Source organism: Mauremys mutica, chromosome 4 (genome assembly GCF_020497125.1).
Source record: "Mauremys mutica isolate MM-2020 ecotype Southern chromosome 4, ASM2049712v1, whole genome shotgun sequence".
In the NCBI taxonomy this organism is placed as follows: Eukaryota; Metazoa; Chordata; order Testudines; family Geoemydidae; genus Mauremys; species Mauremys mutica.
This window is the reverse complement of record NC_059075.1, coordinates 162293849-162309338: the sequence shown is the minus strand read 5'-3', so window position 1 is coordinate 162309338 and position 15490 is coordinate 162293849. Positions and strand designations below refer to the sequence as shown.

At 53.9% G+C, this 15490-nt stretch overlaps 1 protein-coding gene across 1 annotated transcript; it reads left to right on the top strand.

Moving 5' to 3' along the window:
• Positions 1-4328, top strand: LOC123370524 (serine protease 27-like). The gene is made up of 7 exons (XM_045017180.1): positions 1-107; positions 730-756; positions 1010-1169; positions 1848-2125; positions 2958-3026; positions 3131-3225; positions 4032-4328. The coding sequence occupies exons 1-7, from the start codon at positions 38-40 to the stop codon at positions 4326-4328; spliced, it is 996 nt and encodes a 331-aa protein (XP_044873115.1). The 5' UTR covers positions 1-37.
• Positions 4329-15490: the final 11162 nt, after the last annotated feature.

Sequence of the window (15490 nt, the reverse complement as noted above, 5' to 3'; positions counted from 1 at the left end):
GCTGGGCTGTCCCCACCCAGAGCTCCTGTGGGGCAGGATGATGGGGGGGCTCTGCTCCCAGCTGGCCGCGCTGCTCCTGCTGCTGCTGCTGCCGTCTCCAGCGCATGGTAAGAGAGACCGAGGGTTGGAGAGATGCAGAGCCCCGGGGAACAGACCAGAGGGGGTGACCCTGCAGCCTGCAGGGGGAATAGACTGGGGGGGACGATCCTGCCCCAGTGGACTGGCTCTGGCTCTTTGCCAGGGTCTGGGTTCAACAGTTAGTGGGTCTGGGGGGAGGTGAGCAAAACAGATCCTGTGTAGTGAGGGGCACAAATGATTGTGCTGCTTCCCAGCTCTGCGGTGCCTGAAGGGACCCACCGTGATCCCACCCCCAGGCCCCAGGGGCCGGCATGACCCCTCCAGCCCCTCTGACTCATTCCCACAGGAGTCACAGCCCCCCTGCCAGCTGCTGCACCCAAACCCTCCCTGCCCTCAGGCTTGGTGGGTACAGGGAGGATGTGTGGGCCTCAGAGAGCAGAGAGCAGCCCCTGCTCAGCTCATATCAACGTTCCCTCTGAAACCTACTGACGCACGGTAGCCAAATAGGGTTTGGGGTGGTGTATGGGGATTATGGGAGGAGCTATGGGACAGTGCTTTCCCCTGCCTCCCACCCTCAATGGACCCTAATGCTGATCCTCCCCTAAGGCCCCGACTTGTAATGTCTCCCCAACGTTTCCGTTCGCTCCACAGGTGCTGAGGAGAGTCAAGATCAGCCAGGTAAAGAGTCAGGACTCCTGGGTTCTACTGTCTGCTCTGGGAGGGCAGTGGGGTCCAGTGGTTAGAGCGGGGGGGGGGGCTGGGAGCCAGGACTTCTAAGTTCTCTCCCTGGTTGTGGGAGGAGAGTGGGGTCTACTGGGTCACAGTGGGATGGGGTGGGGTTGGGAGCCAGGACTCCTGGGTTCTATACCTGGTTCTGGACAGGAGACGTGTGTTTTGTGCTGTGTTAACATGGCTTCCCTGGTTTGTGCAGTGTTCAGCCGTATCATAGGGGGGCAGGATGCACAGGAGGGTCGATGGCCCTGGCAGGTCAGTGTGCAGAAATATGACAAAAAGCACGAATACGACCACATCTGTGGAGGATCCCTCATCTCAGCCCAGTGGGTGGTGTCAGCTGCTCACTGCTTCGATTTGTGAGTAACTGAGAGAGAGGGTGGGTCCCAGGTTCCCCTTACTTGGCTTCAGAGACACCATTGACATCCCGCTCTTGGGGAAGTCCGCCATCCCCATGGTACGGTGCGGCTGTTCCCCTGCTGCCCCACCCCAGAGGTGGCCGCATCTCAGTGCCAGAGGAGCCAGTGCTTTGCTGTGCAGCTGCTCCCCAGACACTGTGCCGCAGAATTGGCTGCATTCCTGCCTAGGTTCGTAGTATATCCCCTCCCGCCACTGGGTTTTCCTGGACATTTCTTCTTTTTTGATCTCCTGCTCTCTGTCCGGGTGGATTTTTCAAAGAAGAGGCTTTTTGCGGACCGGACATTGCAGCTTAGAAAGAGCTGTCTCCGTTCCCCGATTGGTCCCTCCCCTGCATCCGCGGCTGCCAGATCCGGCCCACCGTGGCCTGGCCAGCTGGCCAGGTACACGGAGCTGAGAGATGCTGATGAGCTGGAGCTGCCCTCCACCTCGAGAGTGAGGCCACGGGTACCCCCGCCAGCACCCTGAAATACTGCCTCATAGTACACACACCCCCTTCCGGTACCCCCAGCTGTGCCACCCCTCCGCCTCCCCCTCCAACTCCCGCCTCCCCCGGCTGGGTCCTCTTCTGGAGACCTTGAAATCTGGTAACTCTAGGTGCGTTGTCCCCACTCCTCCAGCTCTACCCCGGTCTCTGCCTATCGCATGAACCTGGGGGAGCACCAGCTCTCCAACCCCTCCCCCACCCGGATCTCGTCCCCCGTGCGTCGCATCGTCAGGCACCCCGACTACAACGAGAACACGGGCGTCGCCGACGTCGCCCTGGTGCAGCTGACAGAACCTGTCGCCTTCACGGACACCATCCGCCCCGTCTCCCTGCCGGGCCCCTCCACCCAGTCCCCAGCCGGGGAACAGTGCTGGGTCACGGGCTGGGGCCCCATTGGATGGGGGTGTGGAGGTGAGGGGGGGATGGGAATGTGATGGGTCTAATGGGTGATTGGGGGGGCTGGTATTCAGCCCCTATCCCGAGGGCTGGCTAATGCCTCCAGAGTCTGAGAGCCCTTCCCCGGAGCGCTGAACACACAGGGGTGTGTAGCCACAAGAGGGAAACCGTGCACACACACACACACACACACACACACAGAGCTGCGATCCCCTCCATCAGGGGGCAGCACTGCACACACACACACACACACACACACAGCTGCGATCCCCTCCAGCAGGGGGCGGCACTGCACACACACACACACACACACACACACACAGCCTTGATCCCCTCCTGCACTGTACACACACACACACACACAGAGCTGCGATCCTCTCCATCAGGGGGCAGCACTGCACACACACACACATACACACACACACACAGAGCCGCGATCCTCTCCAGCAGGGGGCAGCACTGCACACACACACACACACACACACACACACACACACACAGCCTTGATCCCCTCCTGCACTGTACACACACACACACACACAGAGCTGCGATCCTCTCCAGCAGGGGGCAGCACTGCACACACACACAGACACACACACACACACACAGAGCTGCGATCCTCTCCAGCAGGGGGCAGCACCGCACACACACACACACACACACACACACACACAAAGACTCTCCCCTGTGACGTTTACGTGCACTGTGAATTGCAGCCCCTAGAAGGCGGCGTTGCTCACAGGCTCGGCCAGTCCGTTTGACTGGGAGAGATTTTCCCCAGCCCGTCCCCGTCCTTTCCAGCTCCCCCATCCTCTCAGTGGCTCCATCCCCGGCTCTCTCATTCCAGATACGCTTCCGCCGCCCCGGACGCTTCAGGAGTTGCGGGTTCCTCTCGTCGACTCGTCAACCTGCAGAGACCACTTTCGGGACTGCAAACGTCCCATCCGAGAGGACATGCTGTGCGCTGGGTCTGAAGTCAATCGTGATAGCTGCAAGGTGAGCTGCTTGGCTTAGGGGGGCAGCGCTTTGGGGAGCAGAGCCACTGGATCCAAGATGACATGCTGTGTGCTGGGGCCAGGGGTGACCCTAATGGCCCCTGCAAGCTGAGATACTTTGCTTAGGGGGGCAGCACTGGGGCTGCTTGAAACAATGTTCTGTTTGCGAACATTGGCCCTTCCTCCCCTGCTCTCCAACAAGGCCCAGGTGGGTGATGTTTTAATTTGATCGTCCGCCGCGTCTCATTGATGGAGAAAGCAGCTCTCCCAGCACCAGTGCATTCTGGGAGATCTCACAAGTCACCACAGGATGGGGGGAAACTCTCTGAGCTCCGGCCCCACCGAACTGAGAGGGTTAAACTTCGCCTGAGCTTAATGCCAGAGAAAACAAACCTAACAAGGGTGGAAGCTCTGCCCCGGCAGGGCAGCAGGACATGGCATGAGAGGGAAATGGGATTTATCCCTGGCTCTGGGAGGGGAGTGGGATCTGGTGGGTTAGAGCAGGGGGGGCTGGGAGCCAGGACTCCTGGGTTCTCTCCCAGGCTCTGGGAGGGGAGTGGGGTCTGGTGGGTGATAGCAGGGGGGGGGCTGGGAGCCAGGACTCCTGGGTTCTCTCCCCGGCTCTGGGAGTGGAGGGGGGGCTGGTGGGTTAGAGCAGGGAGGGCTGGGAGCCAGGACTCCTGGGTTCTCTCCCCAGCTCTGGGAAGGGAGTGGGGGCTGGTGGGTTAGAGCAGGGGGGCTGGAAGCCAGGACTCCTGGGTTCTATCCCCGGCTCTGGGAGTGGAGTGGGGGCTGGTGGGTTAGAGCAGGGGTGGCTGGGAGCCAGGACTCCTGGGTTCTCTCCCCGCATCTGTTAGAGGACAAACAGGAGCCTCTTTGTGGGAAGGGAGCCTCTCTGACCGCTATGTCCCTCTCTCTTGACCCAGGGTGACTCCGGGGGGCCTCTGGTCTGTCCAAGGAATGGCAACTTCATCCTGGCTGGGCTCGTCAGCTGGGGGATTAAGTGCACACAGTCCACACCTGTCCCACCAGGGGTGTACGTCCGGGTCCCAGTCTATGTCAACTGGATCCAGAATGTCACGGGTGGCGCTGGCCTCTCGATCGTCTCTCCTGCCGTACTCAGTGCCGGTACCATGCCACCGGGGCCCCTCAGCAATGGCTTAGTTTGCTCATGCCTAGTGATGGCTCTGCTCCTTGCTGGGCTCCTGCTGACAGCCCTGTGACCTGCCCCCTGGGGCTCCCCCCCGCGCCAACCCCCCGGCCCAGATAACATGGGAGCAGAACCCCCCTCCTGAGCATGAGCTGCAGAGAGAGCAGAGCTGGCAGCCCCCTGCCAGCTGGGGTGTGTATAGACCCCCCCTTAGCACCGTGTGTGGGCCCCACGTTGCTGGGGTCTGCGGGACGCGGCTGGGAGAGGTTGGTGGATGAAAGCTCAGGGTGCTACAAGGATGGGGAGCGTAGGAGTGGGGGGGTTCATCCAGCCCTCCCTGCAGCTCTGCAGCGCCCCCCGGGGTGACTGGGAAGCTGATGGGGAAGGGCCCCGTAGCCATTCTGATCTCGGGACTTGTGCTTTGAAAATCGTCAATAAATCGGCTTTGCAAATTCTGTCTTCTCCTGGCAGCAACCACGACTTGCCCCGTCGCAGCTGGTGCCACCTCCCGCTAGGGCCAGTCCTGCCACCCCCACAGCCTCCCGTGGGCTCCGTGGCTTGGTGTTAGCTGTGGGATGGCAGAGTGCCGGCACTGCCCATCGCGCTGGGTGCTGCACAGACTCCCCCGACCAAGATTGGGGCCCCTGTTGTGTCAGGCGCTGTACAGACACTGACCAAGATCAGGGCCCCTGGGCACAGACATGCCCCCCCCCGAACTGAGATCCATTTCTGCATCATGCTGGGCACTGCACAGACTCCCTCCCCCACCAAAACCTGGGTCCCCGTCGTGCCAGGCCCAGCTCTGACTCCCCAGACCAAGTGTGACAAAGTGGGAATTTTCTGAAACATTTTATGGTCCCTAGCTGTGCCTCAGTTTCCCCTGAATGCCGCATTGTCACCCCGGGTGTGGGGAAAGGACTGTTTGCTCTCAGGGCAGGCTGGAGACACCGCCCTCCCCTGTGCTGGGAACTCTGGTCCGTATCATTATGTCACTCAACCCCAGCCCGGCACTGCCAGTGTGCCCCACTACACCGCCCCCCTGCCCAGTCCCCTCCTGCCCCCTTATACCCAGCAACCCCCATGCCCAGGGGCCCCTCACCCAGAGATCTCCACGACAGATCCTTATGCCCAGCGATCTCCCCCCCCCAGCCCCTCCGCACTGCCCAGCGCCCCCTCACAGCCCCCCCCACTGCCCAGCGATCTCCCCCCCAGCCCCTCCGCACTGCCAGCGCCCCCTCACAGCCCCCCCAACTACCCAGCGATCTCCCCCCCAGCCTCTCCGCACTGCCCAGCGCCCCCTCACAGCCCCTCCCCCAACTGCCCAGCGCCCCATATTCCTGGGGAAATTCAGCACCAAAAAGTTAAATTCTGTGCAGAATATTTTAAAATTCTGCACAATGTTGTCCATAAATCAAGGTGGAGGCTCCAGCGTGGCAGTGGCAAGCACTGGCCCCTGGCTGCACGGAGGGGGGGGGATCCCCCTCCCCTCTCCTCCTAGGACAGGGACTCGGCAGTGAGATGCCTGGGGGTGCCTGTCAAAAGGCCCCAGGGAAGCGTTTGACATGATGGCCGGATGTCAGCCATGACCCCTGAGCCATTTGAATGACAAGAAGGAAACAGCTGATACCAATCGCTGAGTCCAGCCCCCCATCCAGGCCCCTGCCTGCCACCCCTCTGGCCCATCAACCCCAAATGGCCTTTTGTTCTCTCTACGATAGAGCATTTACCGCTGATCCTGACAAGAAACGAGGCGCTTGGGAGGTGCAGTTTAATAGCAAAAGGAATTCGGTTCAGGCACCAGGCGTTTTTCCTGCCCTGAGATTTACACCCCTGGTGGCCCCGCACGGCTCAGGGGCATCGTCCTGGGTATAACTCAGCGGCAGTTTCAACAATGCTTCAGCAGCGGGGCTGGAGCCGTTTGCCGCCAAGGCTCCTTTGAACCGTGGCCCTTGGTTTGGATTATTTAAGGCTGGTTTTAAAGGTCTTTCCCCCCGGGGAGGGAGACGGTGCTGCGCTCTTGAAGGGACCGTTCCAAGAGCTGGTCCAAGAGGTAACTATAGCAGGACCGCTTGGAAATAGTGACCATAATACAATAGCATTCAACATCCCTGTGGTGGGAAGAACATCTCAACTGCCCAACACTGTGGCCTTTAATTTCAAAAGGGGGAACTATACAAAAATGAGGGGGTTAGTTGGACAAAAGTTACAAGGTACAGTGACGAAAGTGAAATCCCTGCAAGTTGCGTGGGCCCTTTTTAAAGACACCATAGTAGAGGCCCAACTTCAATGTATACCCCAAATTAAGAAAAACAGTAAAAGAACTAAAAAAGAGCCACCGTGGCTTAACAACCATGTAAAAGAAGCAGTGAGAGATAAAAAGACTTCCTTTAAAAAGTGGAAGTCAAATCCCAGTGAGGCAAATAGAAAGGAGCACAAACACTGCCAACTGAAGTGCAAGAGTGTAATAAGAAAAGCCAAAGAGGAGTTTGAAGAACGGCTAGCCAAAAACTCCAAAGGTAATAACAAAATGTTTTTTTAAGTACATCAGAAGCAGGAAGCCTGCTAAACAACCAGTGGGGCCCCTTGACGATGAAAATACAAAAGGAGCGCTTAAAGATGATAAAGTCATTGCGGAGAAACTAATTGGATTCTTTGCTTCAGTCTTCACGGCTGAGGATGTTAGGGAGATTCCCAAACCTGAGCTGGCTTTTGTAGGTGACAAATCTGAGGAACTGTCACAGATTGAAGTGTCACTAGAGGAGGTTTTGGAATTAATTGATAAACTCAACGTTAACAAGTCACCGGGACCAGATGGCATTCACCCAAGAGTTCTGAAAGAACTCAAATGTGAAGTTGCGGAACTATTAACCAAGGTTTGTAACCTATCCTTTAAATCGGCTTCGGTACCCAATGACTGGAAGCTAGCTAATGTAACGCCAATATTTAAAAAGGGCTCTAGGGGTGATCCTGGCAATTACAGACCGGTAAGTCTAACGTCGATACCGGGCAAATTAGTTGAAACAATAGTAAAGAATAAAATTGTCAGACACATAGAAAAACATAAACTCTTGAGCAATAGTCAACATGGTTTCTGTAAAGGGAAATCGTGTCTTACTAATCTATTAGAGTTCTTTGAAGGGGTCAACAAACATGTGGACAAGGGGGATCCGGTGGACATAGTGTACTTAGATTTCCAGAAAGCCTTTGACAAGGTCCCTCACCAAAGGCTCTTACGTAAATTAAGCTGTCATGGGATAAAAGGAAAGGTCCTTTCATGGATTGAGAACTGGTTAAAGGACAGGGAACAAAGGGTAGGAATTAATGGTAAATTTTCAGAATGGAGAGGGGTAACTAGTGGTGTTCCTCAAGGGTCAGTCCTAGGACCAATCCTATTCAATTTATTCATAAATGATCTGGAGAAAGGGTAAACAGTGAGGTGGCAAAGTTTGCAGATGATACTAAACTACTCAAGATAGTTAAGACCAAAGCAGATTGTGAAGAACTTCAAAAAGATCTCACAAAACTAAGTGATTGGGCAACAAAATGGCAAATGAAATTTAATGTGGATAAATGTAAAGTAATGCACATTGGAAAAAATAACCCCAACTATACATACAACATGATGGGGGCTAATTTAGCTACAACGAGTCAGGAAAAAGATCTTGGAGTTATCGTGGATAGTTCTCTGAAGATGTCCACGCAGTGTGCAGAGGCGGTCAAAAAAGCAAACAGGATGTTAGGAATCATTAAAAAGGGGATAGAGAATAAGACTGAGAATATATTATTGCCCTTATATAAATCCATGGTACGCCCACACCTCGAATACTGTGTACAGATGTGGTCTCCTCACCTCAAAAAAGATATTCTAGCACTAGAAAAGGTTCAGAAAAGAGCAACTAAAATGATTAGGGGTTTAGAGAGGGTCCCATATGAGGAAAGATTAAAGAGGCTAGGACTCTTCAGTTTGGAAAAGAGGAGACTAAGGGGGGACATGATAGAGGTATATAAAATCATGAGTGATGTTGAGAAAGTGGATAAGGAAAAGTTATTTACTTATTCCCATAATACAAGAACTAGGGGTCACCAAATGAAATTAATAGGCAGCAGGTTTAAAACAAATAAAAGGAAGTTCTTCTTCATGCAGCGCACAGTCAACTTGTGGAACTCCTTACCTGAGGAGGTTGTGAAGGCTAGGACTATAACAATGTTTAAAAGGGGACTGGATAAATTCATGGTGGCTAAGTCCTTAAATGGCTATTAGCCAGGCTGGGTAAGAATGGTGTCCCTAGCCTCTGTTCGTCAGAGGATGGAGATGGATGGCAGGAGGAAGATCACTTGATCATTGCCTGTTAGGTTCACTCCCTCAGGGGCACCTGGCATTGGCCACTGTCAGTAGACAGATACTGGGCTAGATGGACCTTTGGTCTGACCCGGTACGGCCTTTCTTATGTTCAAATCCCGCTCAGCTCTGCCCTGTTGGAACGCTCCCCCCTTCAACATGGAGAGAGTTGGATCGACAGGAAAAAAAATATCACGTCCCTTTTCCCTACATAAACGTTTTCAGCTACTCCAGCCTTGTCAAGGGCGAGTCCATCTCCCTCCCCAGCTGAGAGCTCGCAGCCTCCCTTGGTTCTGCAGCCGCTTTCCTGCTCCAGGTCCGTCCCCCTCCTCCCACTGTTTGAGTGTCGGTGTCCTCTTGTTGACACTGGAATATTGTGAAGGGGCAGGAAAAGCAAACACCACCTGCTTTTATTTTCCGTTAACTTTCCCTCCTCCCCAGCCTGGTTGCGTGTGTTTACACCCGTTTCCTCACGTTGGCCCCGGGAGGTTTATCTGACGTCCGAGCTGTTTCCCTTCGGAGGAGAAATCGGGGCGAGGAGCCAGGCCTGCTCTTTGCTGCAGTCCCCGTTCTGTGATCCTGGGATGCCGCCCGGGTCACGTCCAAAAGTCCAGACACGTTGATTCTCAAGCCAGACGGGACCACGGTGATCACCTCACCTGAGCTCCTGCGCTACCAGCCTGGGAAGGATTCGAATTGTATCAGTCAATGTTGGGTTTCCGAGTAGCAGCCGTGTTAGTCTGTATCCGCAAAAAGAACAGGAGTCCTTGTGGCACCTTAGAGACCAACACATTTATTTGAGCATAAGCTTTCGTGGGCTACAGCCCACTTCTTCGGATGCATAGAATGGAACATATAACAAGCTCTCTAACGCCACAATCTACGGGCCATTATCCTCTGATCCCACTGAGGATTACTGAAAGAAACTGCACCATCTGCTCAAGAACCTCCCCGAAAAAGCACAGGAACAGACCTGTACAGGCACATGCCTAGAACCCCGACCAGGGGTGTTCTATCTGCTACCCAAGATCCATAAACCTGGAAATCCTGGACGCCCCATCATCTCAGGCATTGGCACCCTGACAGCAGGATTGTCTGGCTATGTGGACTCCCTCCTCAGGCCCTATGCTACCAGCACTCCCAGCTACCTTTGAGACACCACTGACTTCCTGAGGAAACTACAACGCATTGGTGATCTCCCAGAAAACACCATCCTGGCCACTATGGGTGTGGAAGCCCTCTACACCGCATTCCACACAAAGGTGGACTACAAGCCGCCAGGAACTGTATCCCCGATACCACCACAGCAAACCTGATGGCTGAACTTTATGACTTTGTCCTCACCCACAACTATTTCACATTTGGGGACAATATATACCTTCAAGTCAGCGGCACGGCTATGGGTACCCGCATGGCCCCACAGTGTGCCAACATCTTTATGGCTGACTTAGAACAACGCTTCCTTAGTTCTCGTTCCCTAACGCCCCATCTCTACTTGCGCTACATTGATGACATCTTCATCATCTGGACCCATGGAAAAGAAGCCCTTGAGGAATTCCACCTGGATTTCAACAATTTCCATCCCACCATCAACCTCCGCCTGGACCAGTCCACACAAGAGATCCACTTCCTGGACACTACTGTGCTAATAAGCGATGGTCACATAAACACCACCCTATACCGGAAACCCACTGACCGCTATACTTACCTACATGCCTCCAGCTTCCATCCAGAACACACCACACGATCCATTGTCTACACCCAAGCTCTAAGATACAACCACATTTGCTCCAATCCCTCAGACAGAGACAAACACCTACAGGGTCTCTATCAAGCGTTCTTAAAACTACAATACCCACCTGCTGAAGTGAAGAAACAGACTGACAGAGCCAGAAGAGTACCCAGATGTCACCTACTACAGGACAGGCCCAACAAAGAAAATAACACAACGCCACCAGCCATCACCTTCAGCCCCCAACTAAAACCTCTCCAGCGCATCATCAAAGATCTACAACCTGTCCTGAAAGATGATCCCTCACTCTCACAGATCTTGGGAGACTGGCCAGTCCTCCTTTACAGACAGCCCCACAACCTGAACCAAATACCCACCAGCAACCACACACCACACAACAAAAACACTAACCCAGGAACCTATCCTTGCAACAAAGCCCGATGCCAACTCTGTCCACGTATCTATTCAAGGGACACCATCATAGGACCTGATCACATCAGCCATGCCATCAGCAGCTTGTTCACTTGCACATCTACCACTGTGATATTTGCCATCATGTGCCAGCAATGCCCCTCTGCCATGTACATAGGCCAAACCGGACAGTCTCTATGCAAAAGAATAAACAGACACAAATCTGACATCAGGAATCCTAACACTCAAAAACCAGTAGGAGAACACTTCAATCTTGCTGGCCACTCAGTAACAGACCTGAAGGTGGCAATTTTGGAACAGAAAGACTTCAAAAACACTCCAATGAGAAACTGCTGAGCTTGAATTGATTTGCAAATTAGATACCATTAACTCTGGTTTGAATAGAGATGGGGAATGGCTGAGTCATTACACTACTTGAATCTATTTCCTTATGATAACTATCCTTACACCTCTCGTCAACTGTCTGTAACTGACCATCTTGATTATCACCACAAAAGTTTTTTTCCTGCTGATAACAGGTCATCTTAATTAATTAGCCTCTTAGAGCTGGTATGGCATCTTCTCTGTATGTGTATATATATATAGTGTGATAGACCCAGGCCAGTTGGGTACAGCAGAGTAGCAGAAGGCAGATATACTGGCCACTGGATTAAGTTTTCTGTTCCCTGACTGACCAGAGCAGGGGCTGCTCCAGGCTAATGAGAACACCTGACTCTAATTAACCTGCAAAGAGTCAGGTGAGGCCATTAAGCTAATGTGACCACCTGACTCTAATTAAGGCCCTGCTGATACTATACAAAGGGCTCACTCCAGTCAGGCAGGGGAGTCAGGGAGCCAGAGGAGAGGAAGTGTGGCTGAAGGGCTGGTTACTGAAGACACCCTCAAACCATCGTTAAAGGAGCCCTAAGGTAAGGGTGAAGAAGGGAGAAGCAGGAGAGCTGTGGGGAAGTGGCCCAGGGAAATGTAGCAACTCTGGCAGTGAAAGGTTGGCTGCCAACAGCTGCTGCCATTAGGGTCCCTGGGCTGGAACCTGGAGTAGAGGGCGGGGCCGGGTTCCCCCCAACCCACCACTACAGGAACAGCTCCTGGGAGGGGAAGTCAGGTCCCTGTCAGGACAGGAGGCTGAACAGAGACTGTGGGAGTTCTCTTACCAACCTCCTTGCAGCCTATGATGAAAAGGGCTCAGTAGACTGTAACCCTGGCCCTGGAGAGAGAAGGGCTACGTGGAGGGTCACAGTGAGCCCCTGAGGCTAGTGAAACCGCCTGGAAGCGCAGGACCCACGGGAGCAAGGTCAGAGCTCTGCCACTGTATGTATGTATGTATATATATATATATACTCTTGTTATATGTTCCCGTCTATGCATCCGATGAAGTGGGCTGTAGCCCACGAAAGCTTATGCTGAAATAAATGTGTTAGTCGCTAAGGTGCCACAAGTACCCCAGTTCTTTTAGTAAATGTTAGTTTCACTGTAGCTGTTTGCAGTGCTGTAGCCGACTTGATCCTGGGCTGTTAGAGAGACAAGGTGTGCATTTACTTGCACACTGACCTGCCAGGGCCATCGACCCTCCTGGGCATCCTGCCCCCCTGTGATACAACTGAACACTGCACAAACCAGGGAGCCATGTTAACATGGGACAAAGTGCAGCTCTCCCACTCAAAACCAGGGAGAGAACCCAGGAGTCCTGGCTCCCAGTCCCCCTGCTCTCACCTGACAGACCCCACTCTTCGCCCCAAGCCTGGGAAATAACCAAGGAGTCTGGATCTCAGCCCCCTTTGCTCTAATCTCTGGACCCCACTTTCCTCCCAGAGCTAGGGATAGAACCCAGGAGTCCTGGATCTCAGCCTCTCTGCCCTAACCACTAGACTCCACTCCCCTCCTAGAGCAGGTGACAGAACCCAGGAGTCCTGGCTTCCAGCTCCCTCTGCTCTAACCACTAGATCCCGCTCCCCTCCCGGAGCTGGGGATAGGACCCAGGAGTCCAGACTCTTTACCTGGCTGGGCTTGACTCTCCACTGCACCTGTGGAGGGATGGAAATGTTGGGGAGACATGACAGAGTCAGAGACATTGCGGTAGGAGCAGCTCAGACTCCAGCGAGCGGAGCAGACAGCCCCTGGTGGGGAGGGTGGAAGGTGGGGAAAAGGGCTGGAATATAAGTTCTGCCCATGATCCCCAGCTCCTCCCACAATGTCTATAGTCTGCCTCAAATCACAGATGGTGACTGTGTGTCAGTAGGTTTCTGAGTGAACGCTGACACCCTGCCACCCCCTTATTCACTATGGTGATATAATTATGATACGTTTGCCTTGTGATGTATCATTTTAAAAGTCTCCATCGGCTGAATATTAATACCCTGTTAAATTGTATGTGTTGTTGTTGTATCTGGAATTATGAGGTTTTGCTATGAGTGTGGGACTGAAATATGTTGTGAGGTTGGGAACCCCCAAAGCCATGAAAGGGCCAGACAGCGTTGATGGCCCATTAAGGGGGATACACCCACCCACTCACAAGGATTACCCTGGGAACTGTGTACAATGGAAACCTCTCAGAGAGAGTTTGTACACGACGGGCAGGGTTGTCCCCTTCATTCTCTTCCCCCCCCCGGGGGTGGGGCAAGATTGTCCCCTCCAGTCAATTACCCGCCTAGGGGCAGGATTGCCCCCTCTGGTCTGTTCCCCGTGACTGTGTCCCTCTCTGGATCCCTTGGTCTCTCTTACCATGCGCTGGGGACGACAGCACCAGCAGCGCAGCCAGCTCAGAGCAGAGCCCCCCAATGCTGAGGAAGCCACGGCAAGTCTGAGCCCCTTATCTCCAGTCCCAGGGTCCTCTGGCTCGGAGCCCAGCGTTTTCCTCATTAAATCTCTGATTTACAGGAAAGCAAAAGCAGAAGCTCATGGACCCTTGTCTGCCCCCCTCCGCCCCCATTGCAAAAGCTGCCAGGATGCTCGTGCACCATTGACCCATTTTGGCCAGCGTGGCTTAGCTGAGATCTGGTCCTTGCTGGGCCGTTCTCGGGGGAGGAGAAATCAGGGCTGTGACTCGGGCCTGCTCTGTGAGACCATCCCCAGGCGGGTGGCCACCTGCCCAGGTTTTCTCGGGAGGTAACCGGGCCGAGCCGTCTGTCCGGTGCCCATGGCCAGCTGGAAACGGGCTGCGTGAGCAGGTCCCTGGAAGTGGTGAGGAGCAGGGGTCAGGGGGGTGCAGAAGAAGGGGCCAGCTGAGGGGATCCTGAGCCCAGAGCACTGGCCAGGAGCATCCTGCCGCCGGCTGAGCTGCAAATAGGCAGCTCTCACAATGGGGAAATGAGGGTCCGGGAGCTTTTGCTTTCGCTTTCCTGTAAATCAGAGATTTAAGCAGGAAAACGCTGGGCTCCGTGCCAGAGAGCCGTGGGATCAGCGATAACGGGCTCAGAGATGCGGTGGCTTCCTCAGCACCAACACCCGCAGCTGGGGGCTGGCCAAAATCAGCCCCCACTCCAATGCAGTGCCTCCAGCTGGGCTTATAACCCGCTGCCTCAAAGCTAGGGGCTGACTGCTCCGCTCGCTGGAGGCTGCGTGGGGCTGTCCTGACCCAGAGCTCCTGTGGGCTTGGCTGAGTGGAAAAAACAGGTGTGGCCCTGAGAGAGCTTGGAGCAGCCCCCCTTCATCTCATGCTGGTGTCACTCTGAAACCTACTGATGCCTGGCAGCCACCTGTGGCTTGGGGTGGAGACTATGGGAGGAGCAATGGGACAGTGAGCGAGGCTGCATTGCAGCCCTAGTTCTGTTCCCTGCACAGGTGCTGAGGCGAATCGAGACCAGCCAGGAACAGAATCAGGGATCCGGGGTTCCATCCCTGGTTCTGGGAGGGGAGTGGGGGCTAGTGGTTAGCGGACACACCAGATCTACTATGCTTTGGCTTCCTGGCTTCCTCTGCTGTCTCCAGTAACTCTCTGCCTGTGTGGGTGCAGGAGGGTATGAATGAGGTGAATGTGCACGTCCATGAACAAGCGTCAACCTTTTTCTGTTTGATCATAAAATCATAGACGTTAAGGGCAGAAGGGGCCATTATGATCATCTAGTCTGACCTCCTGCACAATGCAGGCCACAGAATCTCACCCACCCACTCCTGTAACAAATCCCCAACCTATGTCTGAGTTATTGAAGTCCTCAAATTGTGGCTTAAAGACTTCAAGGTGCAGAGAATCCTCCAGCAAGTGACCTGTGCCCCATGCTGCAGAGGAAGGCGTTTAATAAAATCAATATTAGTGTAACCCTGGGTTGGTTTCTAGTGAAATTGAGGTAACAAGATGTGTACACGTGAATACACGTGTGTATCTGCACGTAAGCGTGGGAGTCAGTTTCTACAGATTTATGTATATAGGTCTCTGGACAGGCGCATGTGGTTCTGCTCTATGGATCTGTATTTGGGCTTCAGGAGTGGGCCTTGAATGGACTCATTGCAGCTGTGATAATGTGTGGTCCTAATTCCACACGTAAAATTACAATATTGGCATTTATGAAATCAAAATATATTTTCATTTCCATAACCTACCACTTTTGGAATTAGAAAGTTGGCAACCCTACACCCAGATCTGGCTAAGAAAAGCTAAGAGAACTCCTTCCGTTCTCGGTTCTCCTGGGTTTGGAGAAGCAGGACTTCGTACGTTTCTTGTAAATAACCAGACAGCAGCAAAGAGAAGAGCAGCCTCCAGCCGTGTCGCTGTCTCTCTCCTTGGCCCCGAGCTTTGACT